This window comes from Cyclopterus lumpus, chromosome 17 (genome assembly GCF_009769545.1).
Source record: "Cyclopterus lumpus isolate fCycLum1 chromosome 17, fCycLum1.pri, whole genome shotgun sequence".
Lineage (NCBI taxonomy): Eukaryota > Metazoa > Chordata > Actinopteri > Perciformes > Cyclopteridae > Cyclopterus > Cyclopterus lumpus.
In genome coordinates, this window is record NC_046982.1 from 15,191,693 (window position 1) to 15,202,729 (window position 11,037).

The 11,037-nt window shown below is 40.0% G+C and overlaps 1 protein-coding gene across 2 annotated transcripts; it reads right to left on the minus strand.

The window, feature by feature from the left end:
* Positions 1-261: 261 nt before the first annotated feature.
* On the minus strand, positions 262-10,161 carry dis3l2 (DIS3 like 3'-5' exoribonuclease 2). Of its 2 annotated transcripts, XM_034555343.1 has the most exons (21): positions 10,060-10,161; positions 8,841-9,631; positions 8,596-8,726; positions 8,384-8,437; positions 8,062-8,163; positions 7,717-7,900; positions 7,432-7,496; positions 6,919-7,148; positions 6,668-6,841; positions 6,354-6,433; positions 6,125-6,237; positions 5,856-5,963; positions 5,492-5,725; positions 5,176-5,255; positions 4,783-4,966; positions 4,410-4,496; positions 3,909-4,056; positions 3,556-3,686; positions 3,288-3,392; positions 2,376-2,480; positions 262-2,082 (listed from the first exon to the last, which is right to left on the minus strand). In XM_034555343.1, exons 2-21 carry the CDS (start codon positions 9,604-9,606, stop codon positions 1,978-1,980), a joined length of 3,186 nt encoding a protein of 1,061 aa, XP_034411234.1. In that variant the 5' UTR covers positions 9,607-9,631; positions 10,060-10,161; the 3' UTR covers positions 262-1,977. The 2 variants fall into 2 exon arrangements, with proteins under 2 accessions (XP_034411234.1, XP_034411235.1); XM_034555344.1 differs by lacking the exons at positions 262-2,082; positions 2,376-2,480; positions 3,288-3,392; positions 3,556-3,686 and having other exon boundaries at positions 3,943-4,056; positions 4,384-4,496.
* Between the last annotated feature and the right edge of the window lie 876 nt (positions 10,162-11,037).

Here is an 11,037-nt window from a genome sequence, read left to right on the forward strand (position 1 = left end):
CTTCCTCATTAGTTTATATGCTGGTGCAGTGGGTTTATGGTAGTTTAATTACAAACACTCGGTGGCAATAAAGAACAGAGAGAGATTATCTATGTATTCCCAATATAAACAGAAAGCCAGAAGAGGGCCGTGCCATAGTTCATTAGAAGCATCGGTGTGTCACTGGCAGCAGAGATGACGCACTCCTCTTCAGTGACTTTAGCGTCGTCACCACCAACATGTAGCTATCTTTGAACTGATTTAAAGAAGAAAAGAACAAAAAACAGTTCACGTATGTATTTATTTTCCATTGTGACAAGGACAACCATATAGTGCTCCTTATGGTGGTTTAGCAGACACATTAACTTTGGATACAGACCAGAATCAAAGTTACATGTCACAATATCACTTGTCAAAAGACACAGAAATTGTACTTGAATTTTCTTTTGACTTAAGAATTATTCTTTTTAACCCTAATCAAGAAACACATCCTACTAAGTCAGGACAGTTGTTTTGAACGAACACTTAACTTGCTGGTTTAAAATACATTTAGAGTTCACAAACTAACAGTCCATGTGAGCAAAAATAACTTAAAAACATTAGTTAAATGGCATTAAAAAAAAATAAAAACCTTGAAGTCAAAGAAAAGAGATTTGAAATCCAAAAATAAAACAACTGTGGAGAGGTAGCTGCTGATGTATGACACTACATGGCACTGAGAACTAAAGAGAGGCACATTCACTTCGTTAAAGCAAAATGGGAGGCCCACAAACATTTTAAAATGTGCAGCTTTGCAAAAAAATAAATTCTGCTTGATAAAGGCTGAAATTTTACAATTGATATTAATGAGGTCCAATACAGAATTTTTGCTGCACAAATCAAGTCCAACTGACTGACTCCGAGCATAAATAAATCCCACAAACAATCTCGAGACCACCAACCACTTTCAGCAGCAATTAAAGTCGTTCCTATGTTTTCTATTAAAAACAATTACAACTAATTACAGAACACTTGCCTTAGTTTAGACAAGAACAATGTTTAAGAATTCAAATCAAAAGTCCTATGAGCTGTTCTTCATGAAAGACAGAAGCCCTTCGGCCTCTTTATTCCCACAAAGAAGACTCTGAAAAGTCTCCCTGTAAAAAAAACTAACAAAAAAACTATAATACATACGACGATGTAAAAATCCTGGATGGCATGTGGTAGCTGTTATTTTGTCTATATGCAGATGTGAATATATACCCATTCTGTCAATCGATTTTGCAACATTTTCCACTCGATTGATGTAGCTTCACTCGGGCCACAATAAGTTATTTTACAGCCAGCAGAGCAGGTCAAGAGAGCAAAATAAGTAAACTTCAGTAGTGTGTAACAAACAAACCCAAATATATTGTTGGTAAACTGAAAATCAGCTTTCGCACATTAGATCGTGTAAAAGTTATCACATCAACACCGTCCTTATAAAAAGCCAATAAATCAACAGCAAAATCAAACTAAAGCCACTTAGGATCTTTTCCTGTCAGACCCGGGTCACAATTCAATTTGAAATCCAGCCACTGAATTACATAAAATAGTGTCAGAGTTTACACGTTTTAAAACACTTACTAAAAGTCGGCACAATTGTCAACCATTTTCAAAAGCATATTTCTACTTTAATTTCTAAAGAGTGAAAGCCAACTTTTCTTTTATGCCTGGGATGGGTACATGTTGCATGCAACCTTATGTCTTGTGGAAATTATTGGAAAGCAAAGAAAAGCTGGAGGCAAAGTTCCTTTCACAGCAAATCAAAAGACACAAAAACCACAATGGAATGGGAATTCAAGTTAAATCTGAAATGCAGTGGGAACTTCAATTGAAATCTGACTCGGACCTGTTCAGTAATGCCCCTGCTTACCAAAGCAACACTGCTTCTAAGCCAATACTATTTATACCAATCAACAAAAGAAAATGTGCAATTCAAAATTCCCATTCAAGTGTTTGAGTGCTCTTCAGCACATTTCAGTGTGACTCGATCTCCTCGGGCCTCTTGAGCACTGCACTGTATTTCATGGGTGCCCCGTCAGCTTTGAGCTGCACCTCCACTAACGTGAAGAGTGCAATTTCCTGCAAGTGGAAAGAAGAATTTGTGATTAGTGCAATATGTATTCTGTCAAACTTGCTTTGTCCAAGAGACTTTCTAACCATCTTAACCTCAGCTTGCTGCTCCGTCTCTTTGAGTAATTAGTTCGTAATCTTGTTTTCTACCGTTTTAAAATAATCTTCATGCTGTCAATTGTTTTAACCAAGAGGATATTGTATTCGATATAATGGTAGCTTTCCTGTGTGAAATAATGTATATATTACCTATTAACAGGCTATACCATGACACAAGCATGTTCCACGTTTGCAGCTCTCACCTGCTCTACTGGAGCTTTCTCCGGGTCCTCCGATGACCAGACCAGAGTCAGCTCGGATTTCTTCCCCACTTTATGATGGTGGAATGATTTCAGGCCCGGAACAGACTGAGGGAGGAAACAAGTGGTTTCTGTTACAGATTAAACATTCACATTACCATGACAGTCCATTACTTTCTGGACATTCATTTGTCTCTCCTGGATGAGCGTGATTTGGGGTAAATACCAGTGAAATACACTTCGTGAATGCAATAGTTTCCAAGAAGGCAGATTAGTTGTTGCTTTGACTAAATAACCGTGGTTATAAATGGAGGTATTTTACCGGTGATATTTAAGTTAGTATGGTAAAAACATAAACAACTTTATGCAGTGGCAGAGTTGTGCTCTTCCTGTGGGCCATCCACTTGTGCTAGTTGACTTTAGGAGGTGAGAAAGAGTTCAGTATTTCCAGCCTCCAGCAGCAAAGTAAGCTGCAGTCAATGAGCAGTGACCTCCAACGGCCCTCTGTGGACCACATTCTGGACACTGTCCGAAGAGCCCTGCTCAATTGTATATTCAAAGTTATTAATATTGAACGTGTTGCATGGTCAAATTGAACCAAATTTGACAATGCACGTCCTTGGGTCCCCAGCAATACAAGGTTCTTAAAATATCTGAAGGACATACAGAGATTCCTTGCTTTTATAGTTAGATGAAATAGCTGATCCATCTCCAGAGTAACATAAATCTAAAAAGATTGAATGTCAACAACAATTAAAGTCTATAGAGGTTTTAAAGTGGAAATCCTTATGCTGCATTCACACCAAAAGCATTGCAAATATTCACAAGTCTTTACTCGCGTGCGTTTACTGGCCCGACTATTTGACTACACTTCTACTATATTGTTCTCTTTAAATTGAGTGTATTGGAGCTCACCTTGCAGTAGACACGTTTCTGCACTGCATATTGGAGAACCAGCACATCAAAGGACTGATCCAGCACCCCCATCACCATGGCCTTAGATTCCAGAGGGCCACAGTCCTGTGACGCACAGATCAAGAAAATACTTCCAATATATTGAGGTTATGGTTTTACACCTGATATGTCATAGAAAATATCTATATAAAAAGGGAGTCATTAAATGTGTTTAAAACCACATTTATGATGTGGTTGATTACATATTTAAAGTAATTTGGCAACCCACCTTTACATACACTCCAAAGAAGAGCTCAGAGCTGAGCTCCTGGACTCTCTTGGACACAGTCTTCTTGTCATTACAGTGTGATGCCTGTTTTTGGACATCTTCCTTTGACAGCCCCAAACTAGGCCCACAATCTGATTGTAAACATTCAAATGGACAGACATGCACATAATGAGTACTGAAAAAAAACAACTAAAACTGTCATACATGCACAGCAGGAACAGAGAGAATCAGGAAGGGCAGAAACAATGGCAGAGCAAACAATGCATCAACTCAATGTGAGCTCTGAGGCTGCTTTTTAAATGTGTGTGTATGTTTGTGTGTCTAAAAGAGACATCAGTAGAAAAGGTACTCACCCAGTGAAGCCGCCAGCAGCCGGTGGACAATGAGGTCAGCGTAGCGTCTGATAGGTGACGTAAAGTGAGTGTAGAGACCAACGTTAAGGGCGTAGTGGCTAAACAACGGCTCGTCCCCAAGTACACCTGAACAGAAGTACAACGCCATCTGCAAAAGAACAATAAACCACATTAAATACTGAAAATTACAGAAATATCACTGGAAAGGTTTCGTGTTAAAATAGTACATACTCAATGTACTTTGAATCTGACAAACTTAAGTAGGGATGGTCATGAATTCTTTAAGTTATGAATAATCATTAAATTATTCTTAAAGAAATGCAACTTTTACCTTTAAAGAATAATCAAATAGTTACCAACAATTATTTTTGCTTGAAATGCCCATCCCTATTATTAAGAAACTGTCTTTAAGCAGTTTACAAAAGCAAAACGTATTCCACACAAGCTTGATGAATCAATGCAAACGGCCGGTGACCTTCAGCAGCGCCCCGTAGCTCTAACCTGCATCGGCTTGGAGCACATGTGGGTAAGGACTTCTTTTCTGTAATCGGCATTCTCAACATCATCAAAAGCAGTGTTGAGACTGTTCTGCATGTCGGAAAAGCAGAATAAAAATATATTATTACATCCTTTTGAGTAAATAAAATGACTCAAAAGCTTTTTCAAATCACTTATTGAGCTTCAGATCCTCTGTGAAATACCTACATACAATACAATAAAAATCATTCAAATGGACAATAAATATAATTCTTTTAATGCTGCAATTATAAACTTGATCACTAAAAGAACATCTAAACTGCAGGACAAAATATTATTTCTAGTTTTTCTGAGATATTAGAAACTGGACTACATTTGCTGTATTGCGAGTACTGACATGCAACGATCCTGCAGAGGAGAGATCTATGTTGATTCCCAACTGGTCACAAAGTTCCTGCAGCTCATCCGCCATTTTGGCCTTCGGTGGAGGGTGGCGTCTGAGCAGGGACAGCTGGGGGAAACTCTTGTGGATGTGTATGGCTGCAGCAGTGTTAGCCAGTAACATGAACTCCTCCACCAACCTAGGGAACACAGATTTGAATGATACTGTGGTTAAATGACCAGAGCAGTAGAAAAAAGAAACACGACCAAAAAGAAGACTGATATTCAAGCACTCCAGAATGATTGAAGTGAATATCTCGCTTCAAATAACGTTTCATTTTGGAAGGGAAAAAAAACCAGAAGGGATACAGGCATATAGAGATGTATCCGAGGAAGGTTTGTTACTCACTTGTTACTGTCTTTGTACTCGTAAATGTAGCAGCCTTGAGGCATCATGGTCTCTTTGTCCAGGGCGAAGGCTAGTTTCAACTGAAACAAAAACACGGGCATGTCCATAAGTACATGTGAAAATAATCTATTTCTATTAAATAATTTCGCCAGCTCAAATATTCTTTGTTAAATCTCTTCCAACAAACTATTCAATTATCTTTGATGAACTCTTATTTTGAAATAAAAAGCTGACACCATGACTACCAGTTAAAAAGACAACGAAAGGAAACCCTATAATAGAGACAAGAGCCCAACACAAGGGAAAGAGGGCTAACCTGGTCCAGTCTGAGGGATCCTGCTGTGAAGCGAGAAGTCCGCATGTTCTTTGCAATGGAGTGCAGGTTGAGCACAGCCTGATGGATCTCATCAATGGGGTGCTCAGGGTCCGAAGGTGGCAGTTCCTCTGCCGTGAAAATCTTTTCAGGGGCATCGATCATGGACTGAGCATCGTCGTAACTGAGTTTCACGCAGGAGCAGATAACTGAGCGGCCAAACCACTGAGTCAGGATCTGGGGGGAGGAGTTAGGTTGAGTGGAACCCGTGAGACAAACAGCAAATGCCATCACAATATCAGCCTAATTAATCAACCTGTGAAGTTAAATTATCATTGTTTGGTCCATGAAGTTGAAATAGTCATACCTCCCCCTGCGGTGTCAATATCCAAATGACAGAGAAAGTGAGTCTGTCAGTGAGCGGATTGAGACTGCACAGCTCCTCACACAGCATCCTGGGCAACATGGGGATCACCTGGACAAGAACACAAAATATGTTTTCCATATGTTTATTATCATTCATCACTGTGGATTATGTTGAAAACAATATCCAAAAAGACATTAAAAGCGACACAATGTTGTCAGATCAACTACTAATTTCAATTATAACACTGATGCCGATCAAGGAACATTCACCTTTTGAACCATGTAAACACTAGTTGCTCTTTGGCCGGCGATGGTATCCAGAGCGTTGTTCTCTCCCACAAAATAACTCACATCAGCAATGTGAACTCCCACCTCAAAGTTACCTGTGTTTAAAAAGGACAGTCTATGACACAACCTCATATCTACAGGAAAAACAGTATCTAGATCTATAATCGGAAATCCATTGTCATTACTAAGCTCTTCAGTTAATATAGTTTACCATCAGGGAGTAGTTTACAGGACAGAGCATCGTCCAGGTCTCTGGCGGTAGCAGGGTCAATGGTGAAAATACACTCCTTCCTATACATTAGAAAACAGTGATTTGTGAATCATATACATATGAATCCAAAAATAAAACTAAATACATGTTTTCTCGGTAGCGCAGTTATTAGCTAAATTAAAACAGCAGACTAGCGTTAGCAGTGTGAATCTACAACTCTCACGTCTCCTTTTATGCAATGCTGGATCTGGCTCATGAAGCATGTTCCCACTCAGAGAACATATTCATAAAAACAGAAAATAATGTAGAGCTACCTCAAGTCTTTCCTCAGTCTCATCTGCTCAGCAGGGATGGTCCAGGGCAGGTTCTTGGGTAGACAGTTCAACACCTCATCTGAGAATTCAGAAAAATCCACTTCGTACTCTATGAGGATGCCCTCTGTCTCTGGCTCGATTTCTCCAGCCTGACCCAGTGTCTTAGCAAGTTGACTGGAGAACACATTAGAAGAAAATCAGCTTGGTTGTTAAAATGGTTCGCTGCATCAAGCTTTGAATATTACACTCACCCTTCTGCAAAGTTGCTGTCAGCTGCCCAGTTGGTGATTCGACATATGAACAAGGTGACGGCAAAGTCGACCGGGCGGGAAATGAAGTCTTGGGGACAGTCAGCAAGAAGAATGTTAATTCGTGGCACCCGGTGGTCCACAGGAGAGAACATGGCAAAAGGCTTATCTGGCAGGAATTTCAGGAAGCCCGTCACAGCTCTTGAGTGTTTCTTTTCAACAATGTACACAACCTGGAAGACAAATAAAGTTTATTTTTATATATATATATATATATATATATTATTTATTTATTTTTTTGTGGCAATTTAGCATAACTCATTGGGCAAAGGTGCTGAAGGGTTAGGCAATCAAGTCACATAGAACCTTCTTGTCATGCCCATACTGTTGCTTTATGAGCTGGGACATAAACCCTTCTTCTTGTGGTCATTTTTATCGGGAAGATTATTGGGGGGGGGGGGGGGGGGGGGGAAGGGTTGCGTATGAAATACAGCAGAATTGATAGGCGAGACTCACTTTAGCAGTCTTTTGGAGTATTTCCCCATTGGGCCGGGGGGGTGAGGGGTCTTCCAGATGTTCCCCTATTTCCATCGGATGAAAGGAAAAATGTAGATGCATTACCTGAACCTATTGCCTTTATTTGTTTTTGCTTTTGTGTATCGATACTCTCTCCAGACCATTAAATCAACATTCAAACACAGTTTACTGACCATTACCAAATACCAACTGAATTATTATAATTTGATACCCCTTATTAAATTGTGATTGGCAACAGCTGCAATCACAAGTCTATCACAGTACCTTTGTCAGTGCAGGTGATATTCTGCAATTTGCGGAGAAGTTCATCCTGGTCGCTAGACTGGTCTTCCACAACACCACGAGGCCGGGGCATGCGATCTGTCTTCTTCTGCGCTGTTTGCACAATATTTTCTTTCTGGGTATCTGACTCACTGGCACCTTCACCCTCAGTATCGGACCTCACAACCTAAACATACATACATTCATCATCCTCTGACACACTCTGCAATGTGTGTTGCTTTCCTGTGCAGCTAAAATAGAGCCTGTAATCAAACTGATGTCAACGTTTAAGACATGCGGCTTACAAACAAAAAATATATTGTACATAGATTGGTAAGTGTCATCTACCTTCCACTGCTCCCGAGGGAGGAGTCGCACCACCACTATGTCCCCATTCAATGCTCTGTTGCGAGTTACAATCCCATCCAGAAATATATCTCGTGCGTCATCCTGCAAAGATAAAAAGAGATTGCTTGACATCTCCTGCCTGCCTTGAACTTTGTAAACCTTTCAAGACAGATGTTTATGTACAATAAAATGACGTGCAAAGTTCTATCTTTCATACAGTATACTGCAGATAATAGCTATACGGTGATTGTATAGAACCCATTAAACACGTTGTTGAGGCAGCAAAACATTAATTGTGAAATTAATTTTGGGTTGAACTTACAGGAGATGGAATGAAAGCTTCATGGTATTTCTTTGGGTTGATTCTTAACTGTCCCTGCAGAGAAAGTATGTAGAATTTAGAAATTGATCCATCAGTATATTGTGATATTCACTGCTTTAATAGTTTGAACACCGTATAACAGTAATACTACCCATACTCAATATGGATAATAATACAGTCTCAGGTCAGGAAGAGTAACTCTAGGTTTCTACCTGAATAAGTTCTCCTCTTTTAAGGCCATGGGAAACTTCCTCAAATGTCATGTAGGATTCGAAAATGTGTTTCTTTGCTCCTCTGGGTCCTTTGTTCTTATTCTTGTCAACAGGAGAATTGGCAATTGGAACTGAAAAATATTGAACTAATTGATTTCATCTATCATAAACCATCAAATATCATAACAAATGCAATGTGTATACTGCTGATAATTAACATCTCAAAAGCATATCCTACAATTTACCTCTGGGCTGCTGCAGTTTTTTATCTTTACCAAAAGGGGACTTGGGCCTTGACATCTGAGTGTCAACCCCAGGTTGGAATGTTGCATCCCCGCTTTTCTCCTCTTCTGGGTGCCTTGAAAGTTTTTTTTTCTTTGCCTTCTTCAGCTTCTCTTGTTCCTGTACACTTGTACCGGCTGTATTTGGGGACTGGGGACGTCCAACAAATGAGTCTGTCTCTTTTGAGGTAACATCCTTGTTAGAGTCCTTGGTTTTCTTTTGCTGCTTCAGGTGTTTTTTCGATTCATTGGGATTTAAAGAGCCAAGTTCCTCACCAGACTCAACGTCGCCATCATGGCTGGTGGCTGTGTCTCTTCTCTGTCCCCATCGCTGTCTGTCAGACACACCCTGCTTCCTTTCGAAGTCCTGCTGAGCACTGCGGGTGCCTAGTTTCTCCATATACAATGACAGGGAACTCTCCTCTCCTTTACTTTTCTCTGAAGAGGGGGAGAAGTCACTTGAAACAGATAAATCATTGGCCAGTTGATCCCTTTGTCGCTGTGGTATGTTCTGCCTTTCACTCTGGGCTTTGAGCAGGGTGCTTGGCCCATTTCCTTCCCTTTGAAATGTTGTGTCCTTGGCATATTGCTCTAAATACAGACTAAACTTGCTGCTGCAGTGCTGGTTGAGGAGCCTGGCATAGGCATCTTTCTGAGGAGGATTGGTTGACCGATTCTGACTGCGCTTTGGCTCTCGATTCAGGTTCTTCACCTGCCGAGGAGAATCCATATGGCAATCCTTAAAGACAATGTCCCTGAAAAGGCAAATTACATTAATTATGTGTGTGCCCTTCTATTACGAGTCACAGTATGCATCACTTTCATTCAGGGAGCTTTACTTGGGGAAACAAATCGTGTTACACTCACAAAGTATATTGAAAATAGGAGATGGTCATCTAAAATTAATTGGAAGGAAATGTAAGCTCTAGCGTAAATCCTCCCGTTGTCTTTGGCGTTAACGTTATTATGAACATTTCCTCCGGAGCAGCTGACGTCACCGTTCACGAACGTTAGCTAACAGTTATTAGCCCAACTAGCATCAGCTATGCTAAAAGCTAAGGCAGGTTTTTGTTTTAACGTTACGTTATCTAACCAGTTGTACGTCAGAAAGACCGCAACGCTTCCCACAACTAACGACTTAATCTGGATGAAAATATTATTAAACTTAAATATGAAACGTTACCTTCTTCAATGCGTGTACGTTGTGTAACGTAGTTAACTGCCGTACGGAGCTAACCGCTAACTGATGCGTTCACTTCCTCCGTCGTTATGAAAGGCTACTGTCATGCTACCTTTGAGTGCTGTCGGAAATATCAGAATTCACCGAACGCACAAAAACGCCGTCAAGATTTTGTTTGCAAAACAAATATGTACTAATATTCTGCTGTACACATTTGGTGTGTCCTATCAAATATTAGTCAGTAACAATCCTTTTGCCATGTAACGTTAGATTATGGAATTTGACTTATTACCCTAAATTAATTAGGCTACTTAATTAATCAAGCGGTATTATTTTTGTTATGTGCTAAATGACAGTGAATTCCTCGGTGGCTACGCGGGCTCATTTATTTATTTTATTTTGTTTAAAACACCAAAATGAGACCATTATATGCTCCCGACAAGAAGCATAAGAGGGACACAGACAACCTCTAGAGGGCAGCAAAGACTCAATAGTAAACATTTTTGACGATACAGTGTTGATACACGTTGTTTTGCAAAGAAGCTCACTTTGTCAGATTAAAACAATAGGAATAAAGTAAACTTAACAATCAGTCAGATATAGATGTATGTGTGTGATGTCTGGTAGTGTGAAAGCATGTGTTGTTCTACAGGATGAATATAGTTCTTAGTTATCCCCTATATTCGCTCCCTCCTGACAAAGCTGATGTCACACCTGTCTGTTCACACTTGCATAGTACAAGACAGCTTATGAAGCCTCTTTTAAGAACACACCAGCACACACGCACACACACATTCCACAGTATAATTCTCGGGGGATAATATGGAGGTGATTTCTAGCTAGGTGCGTGTGATGTGTGCAGTCAGATGGGGCTTTCAGACATCTGAGGATGTAACGTAGACAAGGTTGTCGTATCTCACCTTGATAGATGTCTTTAAAAACTCATGCACAGACACTGATGCATGCCTTCAGTAGTGGTTG

Bases quoted from the DNA above. Each gene is read 5' to 3' on its own strand.
- dis3l2 (XM_034555343.1), bottom strand. From the start codon at position 9,606: ATGGATTCTCCTCGGCAGGTGAAGAACCTGAATCGAGAGCCAAAGCGC. The intron at 7,149-7,431 runs GTGAGTCTCGCC...TTTGTCTTCCAG, and splicing joins TACTCCAAAAGACTGCTAAA to GTTGTGTACATTGTTGAAAA. The intron at 4,497-4,782 runs GTCAGTACTCGC...TCCGACATGCAG, and splicing joins CCTCTGCAGGATCGTTGCAT to AACAGTCTCAACACTGCTTT.